At 41.5% G+C, this 24,842-nt stretch overlaps 2 protein-coding genes across 3 annotated transcripts in view; one reads left to right on the forward strand and one right to left on the reverse strand.

Annotated features, from left to right (window-relative positions):
• Positions 1-3,557, forward strand: part of wdr75 (WD repeat domain 75) — a 34,407-nt gene extending 30,850 nt beyond the window's left edge. The window contains exons 21-22 of one of the 2 annotated variants that reach the window (XR_013547560.1): positions 305-2,389; positions 3,165-3,557. Coding sequence is in view for 1 of the 2 variants with exons in the window: in XM_078404095.1 (XP_078260221.1) it covers positions 305-515 (211 nt within the window). In the remaining variant the exon portion in view is untranslated. Of the gene's footprint in view, positions 1-304 lie in introns of both variants that reach the window. The other variant, XM_078404095.1, reaches the window with a different exon arrangement.
• A 14,763-nt stretch (positions 3,558-18,320) lies between these two features.
• Positions 18,321-24,842, reverse strand: part of slc40a1 (solute carrier family 40 member 1) — a 38,014-nt gene continuing 31,492 nt past the window's right edge. Inside the window, exons 6-8 of the mRNA XM_078404096.1 lie at positions 23,840-24,085; positions 21,532-22,200; positions 18,321-20,283 (exon numbers count right to left, since the gene is read on the reverse strand). Of these exons, the coding sequence (XP_078260222.1) occupies positions 19,949-20,283; positions 21,532-22,200; positions 23,840-24,085 (1,250 nt within the window). The 3' untranslated portion in view covers positions 18,321-19,948. The remainder of the gene's footprint in view (positions 20,284-21,531; positions 22,201-23,839; positions 24,086-24,842) is intronic.

Below are 24,842 nucleotides of genomic sequence, written 5' to 3' on the forward strand. Positions count from 1 at the left end.
ATTGTGATGGCTGTTAATTTTTCTTTTAACTCAAACGATTTATTTGTACATATCTTCATTTATTTTGTACAAAGAAAGATTTACAAATCACTATTAAAAGTGGTATCAAAATAGATTTCCAACACGGTGTTTTTATTTCAGATTTCAAGCATCTTCGATTTCTTGATTTTTTGAAAGTTGACGTTTTTAAAAACATTTTTGGTGCATTTGGCCTCCAGTTGAAATAATACATTCCACCTTCCACCCTAAATATTCAATTGAAAAAGGAGAATCTAATACTTCTCTTTATGATCTTTCACTCCAGCACAAATGAAAAACAAGAGGAGGTGGAAATAGAGAGTGAAAAAGATGAAGCTGAAGATGAATCTGACACTGAGATGAATCTTATTGAAGATGAGCAAGAGGTGCAAAAAGTGTATTCATCAGAGGAACTGTTTCCTAAACTGACCAAATCTGAGGAGAAAGAACTGAAAAAGCTGCAGAGGACTAATTACAGCTGGCTATTTGCTGTATAGACTGGAGAAATTGATTTTGGCTGGCGGTCAGAAGAAATGCAATTTTGTGTTAAATATTTTTTAAACAAATATTTGCATTGGAGTAACTATAAAGTTTTGTTTTAAAGAAAATATACCATTTGTGTTTCTTGTAATCAAACCACATGGAAGAGGCAGTAGCAGTAACGGGCAGATGACCTTTTTCCAAATGGATCTGGAGGTGGAGATAAGTACAACCTGAAAACTTTGAAAAACATTGCAATATCTTCACTGACTCCTGGGAATCCTTGGCCCATGACCATGCAAAGTAGAGAAGGGCCATTCGAGTTAATACTGGCGAACTAGAGTTTGTGCATTGGCATGGTTCAAAAACCCAACATAAAGGATGGAAGGAGCACGCCAACTAACACACCCACTCACCCTGCCAACCTCTCGTCTCTCCTGTGGTAATACCTTCAGGTCCCACCTGCTTCATTTGTCACTGCAGAACTGAAGTGAAAGTGGTCCTTGTAACAGTAACACCATATTTTGCAATCTGATATTTATCTTTTTGCACTGTGTTGTACCAGTGTATGACTTGATTGCAATTGTGTATAGTATGACCTAACTGCAGCACGCAAACAGAGCTTTTCGAAGATCATAAGACATAGGAGTTGGATTAGGCCATTCAGCCCATCGAGTCTGCTCCACCATTCGATCATGGCTGATCTATTTTTTTTCCCTCAACCCCATTCTCCAACCGTCTACCCATAACCTTGGATGCCCTTAATAATCAAGACCTGATCAATCTCGCCTTTAAAAATGCCCATTGACGGCCTCCACTGCCATCTGTGGTAATGAATTCCCCAGATTCGCCAACCTCTGGCTAATGAAAATCCTCCTCATCTCCATTCTAAAGGTATGTCCTTTTATTCTGAGGCTGTGCCCTCTGGTCCTAGACTCTCCCACTATTGGAAACATCCTCTCCATGTCCACTATCTTTCACTGTATCACAGTACACATGCCAGTAATAAACCAGTACCAATCCTAGAAAGTGCTGAATAAAGGTCTAGGGTGGTACCATTACTTAAATAGTACAACCAGCCCAACAATTAAAAATTAATTTGCCACAGGGATGAGAATGTCATGCAGTCAATCTGTTAAATTAACCATTTCGTGATTGGAAAATCTATTGGCTTATTTTTGTCACGTGTACAGAAATGCAGTAAAAAATATATTTGCAGGCTATCCATTCAAACCTGTCTGGGTAGCCACAATAGATCTCCACTATTTGTACTGTAAATACCAATATCAGATTAAGATTAGTTTATTGTCAGGGTACAATGAAATCCTTCGTTCCTACATGAAGCTCGCAGTGGAAACAGTATTTTATAATGATTCAATATCAACAAATGCAAAAAGGAAAAGTGCAAAGAATGTAGTGCAAAAAAATACTAATGTGCTGCAATGGAATTGGAGACCTGAAACGTCACCTATTCCTTTTCTCCAGAGATGCTGTCTGACCCGCTGAATTACCCCAGCTTTATGTGTCTATCTTTGAATTATTCATGGTATGAATGATTCCAATATTATTTTCCTTGATAGTTGTTCCTATAATTAAATGGGAGGGGGGACATTAAGCAAATTAGGGTGAGCCTTCACTTACTACTGTGAAAGGGTCAGGATCTTCACCTATTCCCCAAATATAGTCTGCCACCGACCTGTCTTTTGGTTTTATATTATGTTCCTGGTGTCCAATAGTTAATACCTTGGTTTCAGTTTATTCATAATACTCCTTCAATTAACAATTGCCTTGGAGCGCTGGGTCGGTCTCCAGGAAAGGCCGCTAACTCCACGATGTTAGGCCGCAGTGGGGATGGAGATACGATACGGAAAAAAATTGCATCACCGTCAAGGTAAGAGATTGAAAAAAGGTTTCCTCCAGCCCCCACCCCCCACATAAAACAAACCAAGGAACACTAAAACATGCTTTTAACACATACTAAAAATAACAAAAAGAAGAACGGACAGACAGACTGTTGGCAAGGCAGCCACTGCTCATATCACACTTATTTTTTAAGTGATCCACATTGCTCCTAGCAATCCTAATTCTAACACAATTACCGTAAAGGAATTTTCTTCCTGGTGGTAATCTTCATTGCCATAGTCATACTGTACAGAAACAGGCCCTTTCACCCTGCCTGTCTATACTGACCAACCTGCCTCATCCAAGCCTGTCCCATTTACCTACCTGGGTCATATCCCTCTAGACCTTTCCTGTTCCTGTCGTCGTCAAAATGTTATTTTAAATGTTCTTATTGTACCTGCCACAACTACTTCATCTGACAGATTGTTTGTGTACACACCACCCTCTTGGTAAAAAAGTTGTCCCTCGGGTTTTATTAAACATTCCTCCCACTGTTTGTCTGTTGCTTTGCTGAAAGAGGAAAAGGATACTTCCCTGAAGGTTTTGAACAAGTCTGAAAATCATCTCTTTTGCAGCCCCTTCACCAAGGTGCTGCCACATGCTCTTACCCTTAACTCGATCTTATTTGTGACCATGTTTGTTGTAACTGCCTTTGACTGGATACTGCAGAAAAGTACCTGCATTGTAATGAATGAAAATTGAAGTCTACGTCAACCTAATTCTACACATTTCTCTGTATCTGAATTGAGTTATTCATTGTGCAGGAAGGAACAGCAGATGCTGGTTTAAACAGAAGATAGACACGATAAGCTGGAGTAACTCAGCTTCCAACTGAGATTCAACCTGAAGAAGGGTCTCGACCTGAGACGTCACCGCGGGGCCTTCCATCGCCCGGCTCGGCCGCGGGACTTTTCAGCGTGCGGCTCGGCCGCGGGGACTGTGCGGGTCGGTCGGGGACGAGCTGTCTGTCTGTGGGCGTGGGGAAGAGAGTGGAAGTTTTGTTGCCTCCATCACAGTGAGGGGGTGTTTGGAGTCACTGTGATGGACGTTTGTGTTGGGGTTATGTGTCTTGTGTTCTTTTTTTTTGTGTGACTGCTATGTAATTTCGTTCGGTACCTTGGTACCGAATGACAAATAAAGCTCTGTTGTTGACTGTTGACCTATTCCTTTTCTCCCGAGATGCTGTCTGACCCGCTGAATTACCCCAGCTTTATGTGTCTATCTTTGAATTATTCATTGTATGAATGATTCCAATATTATTTTCTTTGATAGTTGTTCCTATAATTAAATGGGGGGGGGGGGGGGCATTAAGCGAATTAGGGTGAGCCTTCATTTACTACTGTGAAAGGGTCAGGATCTTCACCTATTCCCCAAATATAGTCTGCCACTGACCTGTCTTTTGGTTTTATATTATGTTCCTGGTGTCCAATAGTTAATACCTTGGTTTCAGTTTAATTCATAATACTCCTTCAATTAACAATCAGAATGCTCTCTGCATATGGACGGATGAGTTGGTGAGAAACTCTCAGAGTCACTGATGTTCTTTCTCTGATGCCTTGTCTGCATCCACTGGCCTGTTTGCTTTTCACATTGGGCTCGAGCAAGCTTTTGTTTTTGCTGCATTTTTTGTTGGATGCTATTCATCACCATGTGTGCTACTCGGGTTACTTCCTGCTAAGTTGCGTGTGTAAGCAGTTTAATATTTTGGCCTGGAGGGGAGGGGTTGTGACAGCTGACGATGTTTGCAATGAATTGGCAAGAGAACCACTATTTCAGCCTGAGATTTACATTTGAGACTGGCAATTGGCATGGTAATGATGTCCATCCGCATCAGGGCTGATCAAGTTGGCAGGTTGTGGGCCAGCTAATTACAGTCCCTATTGAGCATACTGGCAGCAGTTGGCTAATGGCGAGATCCTTGTATTTTCTTAAAACCTAGAGCTATGCTACTGAAGTAGATGAAAACTCAACAGGTTGTTATCCACACCCTTCCCGCTGCCACCCATCACACATATGGTGCTTGAGCAGATATTTTAAACTGGGTTTTGCAAAATTAGAAGTGATTGATATAGCGCAAATCTGAGTTTAAAATGATCACACTGCTGTTGAATTTGTACTGAGTTGTAGCTAAGCTGAGGGTGGTTAATGGCGTATGTTTGCAACCCCAAACTTTCAAGTTCCCTCGGCAAAATGAATTCCTGAAAGAGTTCTTTCCATGTTCACCAGAATAAACTGGTCAACAATGGAAATTAACTGGAGTAATGCAACTGAACAACAAGGGTAAATATTAGCAAATTATGTTTATGTGAAGTCATATGTACTTGATGAAAAGAAAACAAATAATAGATATCATTTTATCCTCGTGATTGGGGATTACTGCTTGTGTCATTAATATCATTTAATATCATTAAATATGTTTTATTCATAAGTTCATGTAATTGGAGCAGAATTAGGCCATTCAGCCCATCGAGTCTACTCCGCTATTCAATCATGGCTGATCTATCTTTCCCTCTCAACCTCATTCTCCTGCCTTCTCCCCAAAGCCCTTGACACCCTTACTAATCAAAAACCTGTCAAAAAATACCCAATGACTTGGTCTCTACTGCCATCTGTGGCAATGAATTCCACAGACTCACTGCCCTCCACTCCATCCAGGCCTTTCACAGTTCAGTAAGTTTCAATGAGGTCTCCCCACATCCTTTTAAACACCAGCAGGGACAGGCCCAGTGCCGTCAAAAGCTCATCATACATTAACCCAATCATCCTGGGATAATTCTCGTAAACCTCTGGACCTTCTCCTATGCCAGCATATCCTTCCTCAGATATGGAGCCCAAAACTGCTCACAGTGCTGCAAAGGCTGTCTGACCAGTGTCTTGTAGAGCCTCGACATTATATCCGTGTTTTTATTGCCTTCTGCCATCCAGCCAACCTGCTATCCATGCTACTATCTTCCCTCTAATACCATGGGCGTGCAGCACCTTATCAAAGGCCTTCTGAAAACCCAGTTAAACAGCAACCACTGACTCCTCGTTGTCAATTCTGCTATTTACTTCCTCAAAGAATTCCAACAGATTTGTCTGGCAAGATCTCCCTGAAATCAAGAGGCAGATTAAGAGAATTAAGAGGCAAATTAAGGTGAGGGGGGCATCTTTTATGCTCAGAGGGTGGTGGGTATATGGGATGAGTTACTAGAAGAGGTAGTTGGGCATGCACTCAGAAGCCTCATCCTTTATAATGGACTCTAAAATCTTACCAACCACCGAAGTCAGGCTAACCGGCCTATAGTTCCCCCTCTTTTGCTTTGTTCCCTTGAACAGCAGAGTAATATTTGTTTTTTGTTTTGAATCTTGTTTTCCAAATGTAATAAATTGGCAAAATTAGGAAGGGATTGGAAGGGATTACAGCTATTTCAGTTATTTTGTAAGTAGATTGTTTCTATGCTTTTGACCAAGAATCTTTTTTGTTTTAAGAAAGCTGCTTCTTGTAACTTGAGTCAGAAGCTTCTGTGATGACTCTTGTACTTAATCTCACTTAGTAGCTGATAGTTTTATCTGTCTTTTGTGCGGCTTAAAAGCATGAGGACCGTAACAAGGTATCACGAGATGGATAACTGACACTTTTTGTTCCATAATCTGACATTCTTGCCAAGCCAGTCAAATTTTGGAACCCAAAAACATGGGATTTATATTCTCTACCATGCATTATGGAAATGCATACGGACAAGTTGAGAGTAGTTTAAACTCTAGGCACATCGTGAACTGAGGGAGAAGCTCTATGCAAATGAAACCTGTAATCTAAGAAGAATCTGAGAAAAGTGTAAAACTGGGAGATTCCACAACCTTCTTTTGCAAAATTGTGCCAACTCTATCAAGTTCTACTGCCTTGACCTTGGGATGATCTGTTGCAGAAGGGAAATAAATGCTGAGTAAGCCCCAGTTATGACTACTTCTCAGGCACGAGTTTTACTTTCTCTCCAACTCGGGTCATGCATCGAATGGTTGAGCAAGATTGCTACATCCTCTTTTTTTTCACTCTAATCCCAGCCATACTGAGCAAACTTGCTAAAACAGAATGTGCCAACTCCTTTCAGCCAAGTGCAAAGTATAGGAAGCCAAGGACAGATAGGGTAGGTGCACTTGTTTTACCCAGAGTAAGGGAATCGAAAACCAGAGAAAGTAGGTTTAAGGTGAGAGGGGAAAGATTTAATAGCAACCTGAGTGGCAGCTTTTTCACACAGAGGATGGTGGGTGTGTGGAACGAGCTGCCAGAGGAGGTAGTTGAGGCAGGTACCATATCTACATTTAAAAGATACTTGGACAGATAGATGTATTGGAAACGTTTAGAGGGATGTGGATCAAATTGAGACAAATTGGACGAAGGGCCTGTCTCTGTGCTCTATGACTCTACATAGAAACAACAGTAAGTCATTCAGCTCCTCGTAACTGAGCTTTTATCTCAGAAGGATGAGAGGAGATCTTATCGAAACGTATAAGATTATTAAGGGGTTGGACACGTTAGAGGCAGGAAACATGTTCCCAATGTTGGGGGAGTCCAGAACAAGGGGCCACAGTTTAAGAATAAGGGGTAGGCCATTTAGAACTGAGATGAGGAAAAACTTTTTCAATCAGAGAGTTGTGAATCTGGAATTCTCTGCCTCAGAAGGCAGTGGAGGCCAATTCTCTGAATGCATTCAAGAGAGAGCTGGATAGAGCTCTTAAGGATAGCAGAGTCAGGGGGTATGGGGAGAAGGCAGGAACGGGGTACTCATATCATATCATATATATACAGCCGGAAACAGGCCTTTTCGGCCCTCCAAGTCCGTGCCGCCCAGTGATCCCCGCACATTAACATTATCCTACACCCACTAGGGACAATTTTTTTTTTTAACATTTACCCAGCCAATTAACCTACATACCTGTACGTCTTTGGAGTGTGGGAGGAAACCGAAGATCTCGGAGAAAACCCACGCAGGTCACGGGGAGAACGTACAAACTCCTTACAGTGCAGCACCCGTAGTCAGGATCGAACCTGAGTCTCCGGCGCTGCATTCGCTGTAAAGCAGCAACTCTACCGCTGCGCTACCGTGCCGCCCTGATACCTGCCGTACCGGTACTGATTGAGAATGATCAGCCATGATCACATTGAATGGCGGTGCTGGCTCGAATGGCCTCCTCCTGCACCTATTGTCTATCTCTGTGCCACTCTCCAGCACCAGCAACAGATGTACCTCTGCAGCCAGCTTGGGTGGAGAATTTCAGAGACTCACTCCCCTCATAATGAAGAAACCCTTCATTATACCAGAAACATTGCTGCTGCCTCTGGACTGTGGCTGTGGAACCCTGAATCGTGGAAAACAGAAGAAATACAAGTGCCCACATACGTCTCTTACTCTAGGCTAACTTACTTTCCAATAAATTATTGTTATGGGATGTTAAAAGAAAACAACTGCTGAGAAGATCACAAACAAAAACAATTAGCCTGAAATATATATTTGCCAGTGGTTCTATGGTGAAGTTAGGGACGGGCTGTGGTTTGGAGAGGAACATTAAAGGCACCATTCCCATGGTGCAGTAGGTCTGGATGCTGTTAAGAGAGAGCTAGATAGAGCTCTTAAAGATAACAAAGTCAGGGGGTATGGGGAGAAGGCAGGAGCAGGGTACTGATTGAGATTGATCAGCCATGATCACATTGAATGGTGGTGCTGGCTCGAAGGGCCGAATGGCCTCCTCCTGCACCTATTGTCTGCCTTCATGCTGCATGACACTTTCCTGAATGCAATACTCTGTAACCTTTTTCCTACCCATTTCCATCCACAGATACTGCCTGGCCCCCTGAGCTCCTGCAGCTATTTTCCTTTTTTGCTATTGCGACCTTCAGAGTTAAAATTCGTTTTAAAAGTCTTGTTTACTGAACTGGAAAAAGCTAAAGCTTGCAGCAGGGAAAAATAAAAGCACAGAAAAATAAAAAAAATCTAACTTTAGTGAACTAGATGGCCTTTACATATACAGCAATATTTCTTTAAAAATATGCATGTGGCTCAAAACAAGTATGTTCATTTTGTCTCTGCAGTTTTTAAATTGTACATAGCCAGAACAATAAACAGCTAGAATTTTACCAGAGTTGCACAAACTCAAAAGATAAGGTATAGTTAATGAACTGAGGCAGATATTTATGGCGTCTGCCCCCATTGCATTACTCAGCAATTGCCGTATTGAGCATTGCAAACAGACGCAAGATCCCTAATTAGAAGTAATGGTAATGTTAACCTTATAAAATAATTTTTTTAATCCAAATACAACGAAGAAAGATAGCTTCATATTTTATAACATTCACCGAGAAATAACAATAAATTACTTTCCAAAAAAAGACGTTTATTTGAAGTTGTTCTCGTGGTTTGTGCTGTGAACCTCACTAGATTGCAGGTAGTGTAAGAAAATAACTGCAGCTGCTAGTACAAATCGAAGGTATTTATTCACAAAATTCTATCCTACTAACGGTGCTGTCTGTTCTGTGTTTGTACATTCTCTCCATGGTATGTGTTGAATGTATGTTTTTAGTGTTCTTTAGCTTGTTTTATGTGGGGGGTTGGGGGAAACTTTTTAATCTCTTACCTCGACCGAGGTGTGATTTTTTTTTCTGTATCGTATCTCCATCCGCACTGCGGCCTAACACATGGAGTTGGCGGCCTTTGCTGGAGACCAACTTCGGGAGCTCCAACCGCGGGAGCCTGCAGGACTTACCATCGTGGAGCTGCCGATCCCTTTGCCAGGGATCGACCTCTGAGCTCCAACCGCGGGAGCCTGTGGACTTTAACATCGTGAAGCTCGTGGTCCCTGGTTAGAGACTGACTTCGGGAGTTCCAAGGTGCAGGACCTTCGATCGCCCTGATGCGGGGGCTTCATTCGCCCCGAATGTGGGAGAAAATTGAGGGAAGAAGATTAGACTTTATTGACTTCCATCACAGTGAGGAACGTGGAGAACCTGCTGCGGCGGATGTTTATGTTAACTTTTATGTAGTTGTGTGTCTTGTTGCTTTTTTTAGTATGGCTGTATGGTAATACGAATATCACTGTACCTTATTTTGGCACAAGTGACAATAAAAGACCTTGAAACCTTTGACCTGCGTGGATTTTCTACGGGATCTCCGGTTTCCTCCCACACTCCAAAGACATACAGGTTTCTAGGTTAATTGGCTTGGTATAAGTGTAAATTGTCCATAGTGTGTGTAGGGCTAGTGTTAGTGTGCAGGGAATGCTGGTCGGCATGGACTAGATGGGCCGAAGGGCCTGTTTCCCCACTGTATCTCTGAACTAAACACAAAAAATCTATATTTTATTTGTAATAAGCAATGATATGTATATGCATCTTGAAAAAACATCTGAAGGACTCCACTGGAATATTATCTTAAAAAATTGACACCAGGCCTGAATAGAAATATTAGAGTTCATGGCCAACATCTCAGAGCACTGAGGTACTGAAAGCTTTCAGAAATGGCAATGTTATGAAGGGATTTGTAAACAAGATTGGGAACATTGATATTGTCATTGTTCAACAGGGAGCCAGGGAAAAGCAGCAGGCAGAGGTTATTGCTGAATGGAAGATAGGCACAAAATGTTGGAATAACTCAGCGGGTCAGGCAGCATCCCTGGTGAAAAAGAAATAGGTAACGTTTCGGGTCAGAACCCTTCTTCAGACTGAAAGTAGAGGTAGGGGGGTATAAACAGGAGGTGAGGAAAATACAGAACAAATCGGGGCAGGCAACAGATGATCCTCGGGTATTGCTGAATGGAATTGAATTGTTGATAAAGGAGCAACATGCAACATGTTGTTCATGTATAGTTTTTGTTTTCTTCTTTCTATTTTTTAGACCGGTTAGCACGCAAACAAGCTTTTCATTATATTTCAGTACACCCGGCAATATCAAATTAAACTAAACTAAAGGTGTGTGTTGGCACGCCAGTACTCTGGCAAGGGTGGAAACCTGATTGGAATAATTTTTAAATGGTGAACATAGATTTGAGAAGAAATGACTTCCCTTTGGACCTCAGGGTGGGAGGTGTGGGGACTTCCTTATCCCTGTGGAACCTCAGTGTTCATTTAATACAGAGGTCAATAGATTTCTGAACATCGAGGGATTCGGGGGATACGGTGAGAGTACAGCAAAATGGTGTTGAGGTAGAAGATCAACCATGAGTTGCTGAATGGTGAAGCAGGTTCAAAGGACCAAATGGCCTCCTCCTGCTGCTCCTGTTTCGCAAGTCTGATGAAGGGTCTCGACACGAAACGTCACCCATTCCTCTCCAAACATCCAACCTGTCCTGCTGAGATACTCCAGCATTTTATGCCTATCTTTGGTGCAAGCCAGCATCTGCAGTTCCTTCCTACACATAAACCTTTGTAATAAGTTTGGCCTCCTGTATTTTTCAGATATGTTTCCAGCAAGGGGAGTTTGTGGTATTAATGCCAAGGATGTTCACACATCTTGGGGGAAGGGAATGTTTCAGTGCTGAACTGTCCTCCCACTGTCCTGTTAACATTATCTCATGCACTCCCAGCTGGTATTTGTTTTTTAAAGCACATGACTCTTGCAGTTGTTTTTTTGGACAAAGGTCAGTTGGCCATCTATTCCACAAACTAAGTAAGCAGAAGGACTTGAAAACAATAAACACTGACAACTGGCATTAAACAAATGGCAACTCCCTGTGATAAGATGTGTTTCATTCTGTACTAAATTCTCAAATTCACCTCCTATAACTAGTTTTTTTCCAATTATCAGCATCAAAATCCACTCTGCAATCTGTGTCAACAAACCTAGCTGATGATACCTGTTGGTGCTTTGTGTATGGACTACTGCTGAAGTTGGCCTGAGCATTATCAAATTACAGATCCCATGTCTGGCGTTATGTGCACGGTTTACATGACTCAGCTAATTGTAGTTCTTCGTCGTGAGTGCTTTTCTGATAAGGATCCTTTTAGGGTCAGAACTTTTGTTTCCTTCTGCAAATTCATATTTAGATTCATTGCTGTGCATTGCAATTTATTAAAGCTTCTAAAAAATGTACTTTCTTAAATTGAGAAGAAATCTTTTAAGTGGTTAAATATTTGTATTTCTGAGCATCTATGTCACCTTGCAGTTTATGGACTGGAAGATTAGTTATAAATGTTTCCATGAGATATCAGTGGCATGGCCATGATTTGTGATCCCAAATAGGTTACTATATTTAGTTTAGAGATGCAGCGTGGAAACAGACCTTTCGGCCCACCTAGTCTGTGCTGACCAACGATCACCTGTGTCCTCCACACTAGGGACAATATACAGAGCCAATTAACCTACAAACCTGCACGTCTTTGGAATGTGAGAGGAAACCAGAGCACCCAGAGAAACCCACATGGTCACTCCGTTAAGTGTCAGGATAGTCAGGATTGCACCCAGGTCTCTTGTGCTGTAAGGCAGCAACTCTACCCCTGTGCCACTGTGCCGCCAAAATGATGTCTTCAGGAGTGAATATTGTCGAGAGGATTTCTCAGTGCTATGACAATGCAGAAATTGGATTAAAAAACATTGTAAGGAGGATGTGAGAGTGAAACTGCAGTGTTGAACTATTTGGCAGATGATTTCAACACTGGACAGGGGAATCAGTTGGAACTTCTAAGTTCCTGGTTTCTGAAATTAAAGGAAATGCAACTTTTTGCAATTTCAGTCATTTTGCTCTTGAATAAGCGGAAGTCCCATGATCTGAATATTGGGTTAACCACAGGATTCTCATTCATCAGCATTATAAGAACACTTGCTTCACAGTTAAAGTGCAGTAGAACGAAGTTCAATATGCCCAACTTGCTCTGGCTTTATTGATTTCATGACTTTTCCTTATTAGGCTAAACATGATGTGGAATACAACAATTCACACAAGCAATCATGTTAAACATTAAACTTTTAAAAGACGACGCAAGGCCTTTGTGGGTTCTGAATGACTTGACTGATGAAAATCCAACTATTCACAAATTCTTCTATACATGTTTAAAGCATTTTTCAACGTTGTAATTGAAACATTAAAATGTTTCATGCCGTTCATTAACGAGTGGATACAATATCCATTTCTTTAGTTTAATTATGGGTAATGTTCGGGTGATTGTTTAATTAATTGAAAGTGTAGCAAGTAGATAGACACAAAAAGCTGGAGTAACTCAGCGGGTCAGGCAGCATCTCTGGAGAGGAGGAATAGGTGACGATTGGGGTCGAGACCCTTCTTCAGCAAGTGTATGTCGAACGATATGATGTGGGTAGATGTAAAAAACAGACGATTTAGGCTTGGGTCAAGAGTTAAGAGTTTTTGATTGTTACGTGCACTGGGAATACGACAATGAAATTCTCACTTGCTGCAGCTTTACAGGCACAATAATGCAACACAACAAACAAATATACAATAATCAATAATACAATAAATTAAATCGGTAATACTTGGTGACCAGATCATAGCAGTGTAAATAGAAGTAGGTAGTACAAGTTAAACAAAGTCCATTGTAGATTGTTGCTGAGGTTGGGTTGAGCTTGGGGCTGTGCTGTGTGGTTCAAGTGCCTGATTGTTGACGGGAAGAAGCCCCTCTTGAACCTGGAGGTCATGGTTCAGGCACCTGTACCTTCTTCCCAATGGTAGCAGGGAGATGAAAACATGGCCAGCGTGGTGTAGGTTGTTGATGATATTAGCTGCTTTTTTTGAGGCAGCACTCCCTGTAGATTTATTTGATGTTGGGGAAGTCAATCATGTAAAAGACTGGGCAATGCCCACCATTTTCCGCAGCTTACTTAATTCCTGGGCGTTCATGGTACTGAACCGAACCATAATGCAGCGGGTCAGTATTCTCCCAGTATCATGTAACTGTAGAAGTTCAGTAGATTATTTGGCGACATGCCAAATTTACTCAATCTTCAGAGGAAGTAGAGATGTTGATGAGCTTTCTTTGTGACTGCATCAATGTACTGGATCCATGACAAATCTTCAGCGGAATGCAGGAACAATGAAGACAGGTTCATGGATCTCTGGCTCATTGGCTTATGGTCAGTTCTCGGGAATGGAAACCTCTGTAATGAACTTATGAACATGAAATAATTGAATGGCAGGGCACGGATGAATTGTACACCAGTCTGAATGGTCTCTGGGTCATGCTGCACATTGGCACTGGTCAGATCACACTGACCATCAGCAGTGTTGCCCAGCATCTCCTGCACTGAAACCGTGGGGTAATCTGTCTCAGGTTGACTGTGAAGCCAAAATTTCTCCTAAACATTTTCCTCCTCTCTCTCTTACCATCTACTTTCCCCTTAAATTCAGCTTCACCACCCACCTCTACCCGATCTTTGGTAGCTGGATCCACACTCTCACCTCTTTAGGACATAGAGTGCTTCGAATGGCATGGCACAGTGGTAGAGTTGCTGCCTTACAGCATCAGAGACCCATGTTCGATCCTGAATATGGGTGCTGTCTGTACGGATTTCATAGGTTTTCCCCTTGACCGTGTGGGTTTTCTCTGGGTGCTCCGGTTTCCTCCCGCACTTCAAAGATGTACAAGTTTGTAGATTCATTTGGCGTTGGTAAAAATTGTTTAAAAAAGTCCCTAGTGTGCAGGATAGTGTTAGTATACCGGGATCGCTGGTTAACTTGGACTTGGTGAGCCGAATGGCCTGTTTCCGTGCTGTATCTCTAAACTAAACTAAACTAAACTACACCTTCTGTCTGATCTCATGACATCTCTGCAGCCTTTCCCTGCCTGTGACCTTATGGCTGGGTGAGATTGGGATGCATTTAACTGCTGGTCATCTGATCCTTTATCTTAGGTGGCACAGTGGCGCAGTGGTACAGTCGCTGCTTTACAGTGTCAAAGAATCGGGTTCGATCCTGACCTCGGGTTGTGTCTGTGCAGAGTTTGTACGTTTTCCCTGTGACCACATGGGTTTTCTCCAGGTGCTCTGGTTTCCTCCGACTTCCCAAGTTTGTAGACAATAGACAATAGGTGCAGGAGGAGGCCATTCGGCCCTTCGAGCCAGCACCGCCATTTAATGTGATCATGGCTGATCATTCTCAATCAGTACCCCGTTCCTGCCTTCTCCCCATACCCCCTGACTCCGCTATCCTTAAGAGCTCTATCCAGCTCCCTCTTGAATGCATTCAGAGAATTGGCTTCCACTGCCTTCTGAGGCAGAGAATTCCACAGATTCCAACTCTCTAACTGAAATAGTTTTTCCTCATCTCAGTTCTAAATGGCCTACCCCTTATTCTTAAACTGTGGCCCCCTGTAGGTTAAATGGTCTCTGTAAATTGTCCCTAGTGTGTAGGGGAGAACTAGTGTACGGGGTGATTGTCGGTCGACACGGACTCGGTGGGCCGAAGGGACTGTTTCCACGCAGTATCCCTAATCTAAACAACTTTATGTCTGGGAATGAGTTCAGATTTTAGTTGGCAAAGGTCTAGAGCTGACTGTATAAGTAGAGAGCTGCAAAAAACTTTGTGTGGGAACATATAATGGAGAATTGGATAGAAATTGGTGATGGTGGTTGATTGAGCTTGATTGATAATTTGGACCATCCCACTGAACTGTAGATTCATTTCTAGTTCTGTTCATTCTTTTCCTCCCTGGTTCTCTGTCGTTGATGTGCTGGCTCTACCCCAGTTGGTATTTTGCAACTAATTGGTTCAGGCGCAGCAACTACATCTGAACTGCCTGTACACAGTTGCTGTGATGTTGCCAGGAATGTGTCAGAGACCAGTGCAAACCCACAAAATGAATTATCCACCATCAGTTTGAAATCCTCAGAGGAATTTCCTGGCTTCTTTTGGCAGGAGATTGTGCGGTACAATTAGTTAGGACGCTGTTCTTCTGGAAGCAGGCCAAGCTGAATAAATAAAGGAAACTCTTGTCTTTGGTAAGTGTTCTTGGTGATAAATAACATGAGTTCAATCAGGTTTGTGAAAGTTCCTAACATGCAAAGTCAACAGCACAACGCTGCCCAAATTTCAACAATTTCACTAAGTGCGTAATATATTAAATAAAAAACCCATTGCAATAAATTAAACTTAGTGTACGTTTTTGAGAAGTTGTGTTTATTAAATGCAGTGAGTCAGATCCTCAGTCCGCCAAGGCTTACTGGATGTCCTGGTTGATACCCAATTTAACTGCATGTCTCATTCCCATACCGACCTTTCTGTCCTGGGACACCTCCATTGCCAGAATGACGCCCTGTGCAAACTGGAGGAACAGCACATCATATTCCCTTGGGTAGCGTACAACCAAACGGTATGAACATTGAATTCTCCAACTTTAGGTAAAGTATACCCTCTATACCCAGAATCCCACCTCGGTCTACACGCATTTCTCCCACTATCCTACACCCACTTCTCCTCACTGAGTCCCCTTCCACCTATATCCCTTCCTCTGGTTCCACATTTCACTCCTCCTCTCTTCTTATCTTATCCCTTTCATCTTCTTTTTATGAGTGAAAAGAGCAGAACTAGGCCATTTGGCCCATCAAGTCTACTCCGCCATTCAATCGTGGCTGATCTATCTCTCCCTCCCAAACCCATTCTCCTGCCTTCTCCCCATAGCCCCTGACAGTCATACCAATCAACTAATCTATCAGCGGTACTTTTGTCTGACGACCGTCCATCTGCCAATAAAAGCCAACCCCCTACCACCGCACCTGTATCCCATCTATCACATGCTAGGCTTTGTCCCACCCCCACCTCATTTTCAGCTTTCTACCCCTCCCCCACCACAAAGCAGCCTGAAGAAGGGTGCTGGCCCAAAGCATTGCTCATCTATGTCCTCCAGAGATACTGCCTGATCTGCACAGCCCTCAGCCTACATGGTGAGAGGTCGGTGTGGACTCAACAAAGGACAGGATATCGGAATATGGTCAGGATATCGCAGATGGAGAATAGTCAGCAAGTTAGGCATTTCTGCATTTGTCTGCATATTCCGCACTTGGTGGGAATTATCTGTACAGAACTATTACTGTTTTTTTTTAAAAAGTGCTGGAATAACTCAGCTTTTATTGGCAGATGGGTGGACAGGGATCAGAGAAAAGCCTGACCTGCTGAGTTACTCCAGCATTTTGTGAATAAATCAGAGAAAAGTACGGTTGATTGATTAGTTGACCAGTACGACTGTCAGGGGTTATGGGGAGAAGGCAGGAGAATGGGTTTAGGATCTATCTTTGGTTTACACCAGCATCTGCAGTTCCTTCTTACACATACGTATTTTATTTCCATATGTCCCAGATAGAACAATTAAATTCTTACTTGCAGCAGCACGACAGAATATGTAAACATGGTAGTCTGAAAGCAATATAATTTTTTTAAATGTTCAAATGCAGAGAGATGGCTGTGAGGAAGTGAGAAAGTGAGTGATATTGGAGGATTCACGGTTGTTTGAATCAATTCTGATTAATTAAATGTTTCATTTACAAGTACTCTTAATTGTTTCAGTTTAAATCGATTACAGTCTGCGAAAAACTGCAGAGTTGTGGATGTAGCCTAATCCATCACACAAGCCAACCTTCTCTCCAATTGCAGTTGTGGATGTAGCCTAATCCATCACACAAGCCAGCCTTCCCTCCAATTGATTCCATCTATACTTCAGACTGCCTTAGGTAGGCAGCTGACACATGCTCAAGGACCATTTACACCCAAGTTTTAGAATATAAAACAGGGATACTGTGGCTTTATAAGACTGTTCAGACTGCATTTGGAGTATTGTGAGCAGTTTTGGGCCCCATATCGGAGGAGTGATGTGCTCCCGTTGGAGAGGGTCCAGATGAGGTTTATGAGAATGATTCCAGGAATTATTGGGTTAACATATGCTGGGCGTTTGATGGCACTGGGCCTGTACTCGCTGGAGTTTAGAAGGATGAGGGGGGACCCTTATTGAAACTTACCGAATAGTAAAAGGCTTGGATAGAGTGCATGTGGAGAGGATGTTTCCACTGATGAGAGAGTCGAGGGCCAGAGACTTCATTGCCACAGAAGGCTGCGGAGGCCAAGTCAATGGATATTTTAAAGGCAGAGATTGACAGATCCTTGATTAGTATGGGTGTCGGGGGTTGTGGGGAGAGGCAGGAGAATGGGGTTGAAAGAGGATAGATCCGCCATGATTGAATGTTGGAGTAGACTTGATGGGCCGAATGGACTAAGTCTGCTCCTATCACTAATGAAGTCCCATCGGACAAAGGATGAAATAGCATTAAAGCACATACCACCAGGTTCAGGAACAGCTTCTTCCCTGCTGTTATCAGATTACTGAATGGTCCTCTCATAAGCTAAAGGTGTAGTCCTGATCTCCAAACCTACTCATTACAGCCCTTGCACTTTTTAGATCTGCATTCGCTCCATAACTGTAAGGCTATAGCGCTATAATGCTGTAACACTATATTCTGTACGCTGATTTTATTTCCTTTGCACAACCTGTTGTGCTTGTGTATGGTTTGATTTGACTGCTTAACACACAAGCAATGTGTTCATAATAAACCAAAGCCACTATCAATACTTATTAGTGGTTTTAAAACCTGGTTTCGGACAACAGAATGATTTTCAGAAACAAATAAAAGTCAAACGCTGAACATATTTTAAAACATTTCAAAAGTAAACTAAAGTAGTTAAAAAAGTTAAGAACACTTCAACAATTGAAACATTTTAACCAATCAGCATGAACTCCCCTTTGAAGTGCACCAAGCAAGTTTGGGTCTTGACCGAAAAACTTGGAACTTATTTGACCTCATACGGAGAAATGCAATAATTTTCCACAACAGCTGATTCCTATGCGTTGCTGCTCCACACAAGATGGGAAATTTACCAATCAAATCATCGTTCTTCTCAACAGGAAAGTTGTCCAAAAAAATCATCATGACAAATCTCTGTTATTTTTGCAACATTTTATTTAGCAGTGCTTTCAATTTCAAAAATTGTGACTGCTTATTTTCATGATATTACAGTTTTCAGCCAGGCTGATAAAAGAATTACAAATGGATTTTAGAACAATTGTTAACACGCCTCTTTTGTCTATCCAGAAATTTTATTTCAAACTCTAATATAACTTATAAATATTGAATATAAAGATTTTTTCTATAGTTATATTTATTGTAAAAATGAGAAATTTTAAAGATCCAAAAATTCAAACTTATTGGTTGTGATTAATTTTCATAGTTTCACTTAAAGTGATTGCAATTGCAATAGTTTATTTTCATTATCTCTGCAACACATACTTTTTGTTCATTTCTTATATCTAATCGTTGATTAGATGACATTGATGTTAAAATGTCCACCTTTAAACAAGGAAAATATTACTTCCTATCCATTGACATATGGCAACCATCAATATTTCAAACTTGAGCTAGACTATGGGATAATATGTCACAGCTGAATACCATGTCTACTATTCCACAATTATGAGGTAAGATGTTATTCTGATCTGTTATCTTGCACATTGTGAAATGTTTCTTTATACATATTTGTAGGATTCCTTGTGAAACAATGACCAGAGGGCAATGTGATGAAAGAGAGCATCTACTGCCTTTCAGCTTCACTAACAACATCCAAGTACCACAAGATTACACAGATATCTAAAGATTAACAATTTCACAAATAGAAAAATGTTTATTTTCTAAATGTTCCAATGACTTTAATCTGAATGGATAAGTATGTCATAAGAAGATTTTAATGTATGGAATAAAATCTCTTTTGAACACACAAAAGTTGATAATTTCTACCCCTATATTAGTCAAGGAAAGAGTAGTGGCATTAAATACATAATCCAGCCCGTAGATTTTGTTATCACATGTTGATAATGTTCCCATTTCCTGCTGTGTATCTGCTTATGTATGATATTATTTCCTTATTTCAACATCTCATACATTCAATGTCAAGGTACAATGTAGTTGGAAATATTGCTCCCTTTAATCCAGATGTCACAATAAATCCCACATTACTTCCAAAAATGTTCATGGCAAATTGGCAATGTTTGTATTAGCAGTTAGGAGGAGAATAGATACTGGTGAAACTATACCATGTTGAAGCTTATAAATGATAAAGAGACCATATCCCCTATGTTAGTAACTATTTAACAATAATACATTTAAAAGTTAACCACATCGACGTGTCATATAACATACGGTAATACATGTACAAACGCAGCATTTTCACTTAAACCCTTTTTACTGCTATTCTCTGACCAAACCAACATTATTAGCCACTGCACTCTTTCAAGGTTAGCACAATATTCCCTGACACATAATGCTACATTCATCAGTCAACTACTCCCTACTGGAACTGCAAATATACTTCAGTAAGTTTTCAACCATTCACTTGAAGATATCCATTGGAGCCACACTTGCTAAATATTGTTTTCATACAACATAAAGCAGAAGGAAAACACGTGCAGGCACAGAGAAAATTTGGCTCATTAAGGGTTTAGTATAATGTTATTGAGATGTCTATGTCACTTGAAAAGTTGGTCTCTTAAAAATGTAAAGTATAGTTTAGAATGAGGGATATCATCTCTTTAGTCATTACTTGTGCTAACTGACACACACTCAGCTGTCTTGGGGTTGGTGGCCTGAGATGTTGAGTCTTTGGAGCTACAGACAAAGAGTTGACTTCCCAATAATTTGTAAGCATATTTAAAATACATCAAGTGCCCCATAGCAACAAACGAGGTTGAAATGATTACGAGAACACCAAATGCTTCTGGATTTGGAGCTAATATCACCATGATGAAATGCATGAGATCGAGGAGGTAATTCATGGAATTCTGTACACCATTAACCTTTCCCCGTTCCGATTCGTCCACATTTTCTTGAATGAGTTGGGTGACCGTCAGATCAAAGGACCAGAGCCCTGAAGAAAGATAAATATATGTCACTGTTAGCTTGACAAAACAAAATAGGTGCTCAAATCAACACAACAAAGCAAGCCTACTAGATTGAGGAAAGTCTATGCTAGCGATACTTTTTAGCTAAGCAAGCAACATGTAGCATCGAGAACCTGGACACTGGATCAATCATTACCCATTTTCAATGCACAGATCACTGATAAACCTGTCCTAGAAATTAATTCCAGCTGACATCAAAGTCTTTGGGTAATTGGACATTTACTTGATATAAGGTTTGTACCTAATGACACGACTACGCACATTTCTACAATTGCCAACTTAATTTGCTCCTCGTTGTTGCAAGTATGACCTTTACAAAACTACATGGAGCACATTGACTCCATGGAGACTGAGCGAACCCGCCTTAACCAACCTGATCTCCCGGTGGCTGAGCACTTCAACTCCCCCTCTAACTCCCAGTCTGACCTTTCTGTCATGGGCCTCCTCCAGTGCCATAGTGAGGCCCACCAGAAATTGGAGGAACAGCACCTCATATTTCGCTTGGGCAGCTTGCAACCCAGTGGTATGAACATTGACTTCTCCAACTTTAGATAGTTCCTCTGTCCCTCTCCTCCCCTCCCCCTTCCCAGTTTTCCCTCTATCTTCCTGTCTCCACCTATATCCTTCCTTTGTCCCGCCACCCTGACATCAGTCTGAAGAAGGGTCTCGACCCATTCCTTCTCTCCTGAGATGCTGCCTGACCTGCTGAGTTACTCCAGCATTTTGTGAATGAATACCATGCGATTTGTACCAGCATCTGCTGTTATTTTCCTACATTCAACTGTGAACTATCATTCAACATGCCCTTATTCTACAGCATGGAAACAGGCCCTTCGGCCCACCGATTCCACGCGGACCAGTGGTCTCTGTACACTAGCATTGGCACAACACACTAGGGATAATTTACAATTTGTTTACTAAAGCCAATTAACCTACAAACCTGTACATCTTTGGAGTTATGGGAGGAAACCGGAGCACCCGGAGAGCAGCAACTCTTTTGCTGTGTCGCGTGACGCTCCATACTCAAGTATTCAAGCATAAAATAAATCTAATTCACAGAAAACTTATCCAAGCCATGTTCGTTATTCTCCTCTGAATGTTGTACCAGCCCTAAATTGCCATGTTAGATTTCATAGCGTCCTGTGAAATGGTAAAAAGGTCAAACTATTCTACACATATCTCTTGTTGCCCTTTCAGCTGTGTTTCACACTTACCAACTCTTGCAGCAATGATGCCAGCAAAGAGCAAGCCAATCGAGATGTACGACTCTGGTTGAAACTCCTCACTGCCTGCAGGTTCAGTCGTCGAGTTGCCGTACATAATTGTGGTGACTAGCTGAGGTTCTGACGTTGGTAACACCGTTTCCATCAAGGTGTTTGTGCCCAGGTAAGCGCTGGCGAACTCCGTAAAAGGTGATACGGATAAATCCAAGGGGCTTCCAGGCATGAACACGGAAATTACACACAAAATCAGACAGGAAAACTGGGTCACACCCGAGATGAAGCCTGCACGGATTAGGCCACACTTTCGGCGTATCCATGTAAAGGCAATTGTGCCCAGAATACCAGTAACAGCAGAGCCCCCCATCAGCAAGCTGAGGAAAGATCCACTCAAACCTTGGGTGTAGGCATATCCGGTTGTGATACAGTCAAAGCCAAGCACAGTCATGTAGAGGAAGGCCAGTGCCATGCCAGCCCAGAATACAGGCTGGTTGTAATAAGCCACCCACCCATCCCTTAATGTGTAGAAAGGCTCAAGAAATTTATCACCGCATTGTTGCTTTTTCTCTTCTTCGATTGCCTTCACATTCATCAGTTGAACATCTTCGACTGACTGACCTGATCCTGTTTTTTCTCCGATCTTTGTTTGGCCACTCTCGATATCTTGAAACACGTAACATCAGCAATCAATAACCACAGACATTACGAGAAGAACCGCAGTACAAAAATATTTCATTGACTGAAAGGCACTTTGGGTCGACCTGACGGGGATGTGAAAACTGCTGTATAAATACACATATTCTTTGTTATTTTTGTATTTGTCACTGCCAACTTTTACCCTGGATATTTAATGGACTAAACTTGGTGACAGGAGCAATCCCCCATGCATTCCACTGATTTAATTTAACTTGATAAGACATAGAAGGAGGCTATTCAGTCCATTGGATCCATGCTAATTCCCAGTAGAACAATCCCATTCTTCTTACTATTTCTCTGAAACCCTACATCTTATTCTTTATCGTGTCTAGCGACACTCCTTTGATTTTTATTTTGCTACTTAACTACACTGGGTGTAAGTTACAGGAGATAATTAACCTGTCGGCGTGTCATTCGGATTTGGAAGGAATCGGAACACTGTGAAAGTGTGAAAACTCTGGAGAGCTAGCGCTTGATGTCAACATTGAACCATGGCCCCTGGTGTTCCACCACCTCTGTGTGAATTACCCAACCAAAGCTTGCTGGCAAAGTGTGATCTTGATTCTAAATGGCCAGGCTCAGTGTGTTGGAAGGGTTTATTTCACTTGATGCCATCAGAACAAGACCCCCCCCCCCCCCCCTCGCAATAAAACAGCTGAAAAATGTGGCTCTGTTGTCACAAAAGCTTTGAATGCTGCTTAATGTATCGGACGTACAAAAATTATTAAAAAATCATTTAATGAAAAAAATACGTTTCAAGATTTTATTACTCAAAAGCAATTTTAGATGCTCACTCAGGAGACCCTATAGGCCCTGTCCCAGTTACACGGTTTTTAAGGCGACTGCCGGCGACTGTCAAAGTTGTAGCTGATCGCCATAATTTTCTTTTACCCTACGACAATGACCACGACAATGCCGAGTCAGGTCGATACAAGTTACTTATTTTGTGAAACTAGCACCTGGCTAAGAGATTACACCGTATTCGGAAACATCGCAAAATTCCCACGCTTACCTGACCGTCAAACTGTCGCCTCCAATCTACCTGTCAAATGTCCTGACGGTAAATAAATTGGTTAAACAAAACTATCTCCAGGTATCTTCAAATGCCTTTTCTTAATTTAATATTACGTGCTCCTAAATGCATCTGCAACAACCTAGCAAACCTGGGGACAGCATGCGACAGCGCCCGCAATAAGCTACACTACCTGGCGACAAGCCAGCTGTCGCCGAGAATTTTCTATCTGGAAAACTTTTCCATGATGCGCCGAGATCCGCTACGATTTTTTGAAGACTCCTCACGATCATGCCCGCGACACCCTGGCCAACGTTCGGCGACAACCTAGTCGCCGGCGGTCGCCTTAAAATCGCCTAAGTGGGGCAGGCCCTTAGCTTGCTGAATTTTATCTGAGGTGGAGCGGTTTAAATGTCTCCATTTCAAAACCGAACTGCTCGTATTTCTCAGTGAGATTTAGCCCAATACATGTAACATGAGCACAGGGAGATGCAGTGAGAATTCAAGAGATTTTCTCAGCATATTGTGCATGCACACAAAGTAAGGTTGTGTTGTCTGACACATTAACTGGTCATTGATAACGTTATTGATTACCTTTTAGTTTGTTCAATGGCTTCAACTCCTGTTCATCGATCTTCTGACTTGCTTTGATGGCCAGTGCAGGTGTTCTTTGGTAAATTTTCCACAGCAGATAATATTCAAAGCACATGGAGAAGAGGTTCCAACCAGAAATAAAACCACAGCCAACCACTGCGGAGCCAAATGTCATTATTTGACCAACTGCCATTGGAGCCAAAATATTTGATACCTGATCAATTCTGCGAACTGTAGCATTCATATCTACAGGGATGGAAAAATAATTCACTATTATCTGAAGATAAAGCCACTTGTACATTCAACATCCATCCGTTGACAACAAAAAGGTAATGCAAATAATATTAAGGACCTTATATTATTTGTATTAAGAGTGGTGACAGTAGCATTTTTTTTAACAATAACATTTAACAACATTGTTTCCATAAGTGGCTTTTGCCAAATATGTGAAATTATCAGTTAAACTGAGTATTATAAATGTGGAGAAGTAACACCAATGAATTGGTTTACTGCTAAAGAATGATTGTACGACTATGCATCTGTATAAAGATCTTTAATAAGTAAGCCTCTTGTGATAACAGCGTGAACTTTATAACCATGCACAATAGCAGCCATCTAACCCATTGTTATGAAAACAATTACCCATATTTTAGAACACAAAAGGACTTTACTGATTTTAAACTCAGTTTCTTGTACTGACCTTGAACCTGTGAAATGTATTATTAGTTAAAATATTTGTATTTTTGTGTAAAATTGTACACTTTCCCACAGTATCATAGATCATACTGGATGTTGGACTGCATGGTGTAATAATGAACTGTCATAAAACAGATGATAATTAATATGATAAATAAATACCAATAGGTGATACTTTATCAGTCGTCGAAACTGAATTGTCTATGACTAAGAACACATCAGCCTACATTTTCCTTTGTCTAATGTATGAACAGTTTTTAAAGGATTATTTTCCACTGGTAGAAGAAGGGCACTAAAGAAACTATAC

The sequence above is a fragment of the Rhinoraja longicauda genome, chromosome 8, assembly GCF_053455715.1.
Source record: "Rhinoraja longicauda isolate Sanriku21f chromosome 8, sRhiLon1.1, whole genome shotgun sequence".
NCBI classification, from domain to species: Eukaryota; Metazoa; Chordata; class Chondrichthyes; order Rajiformes; family Arhynchobatidae; genus Rhinoraja; species Rhinoraja longicauda.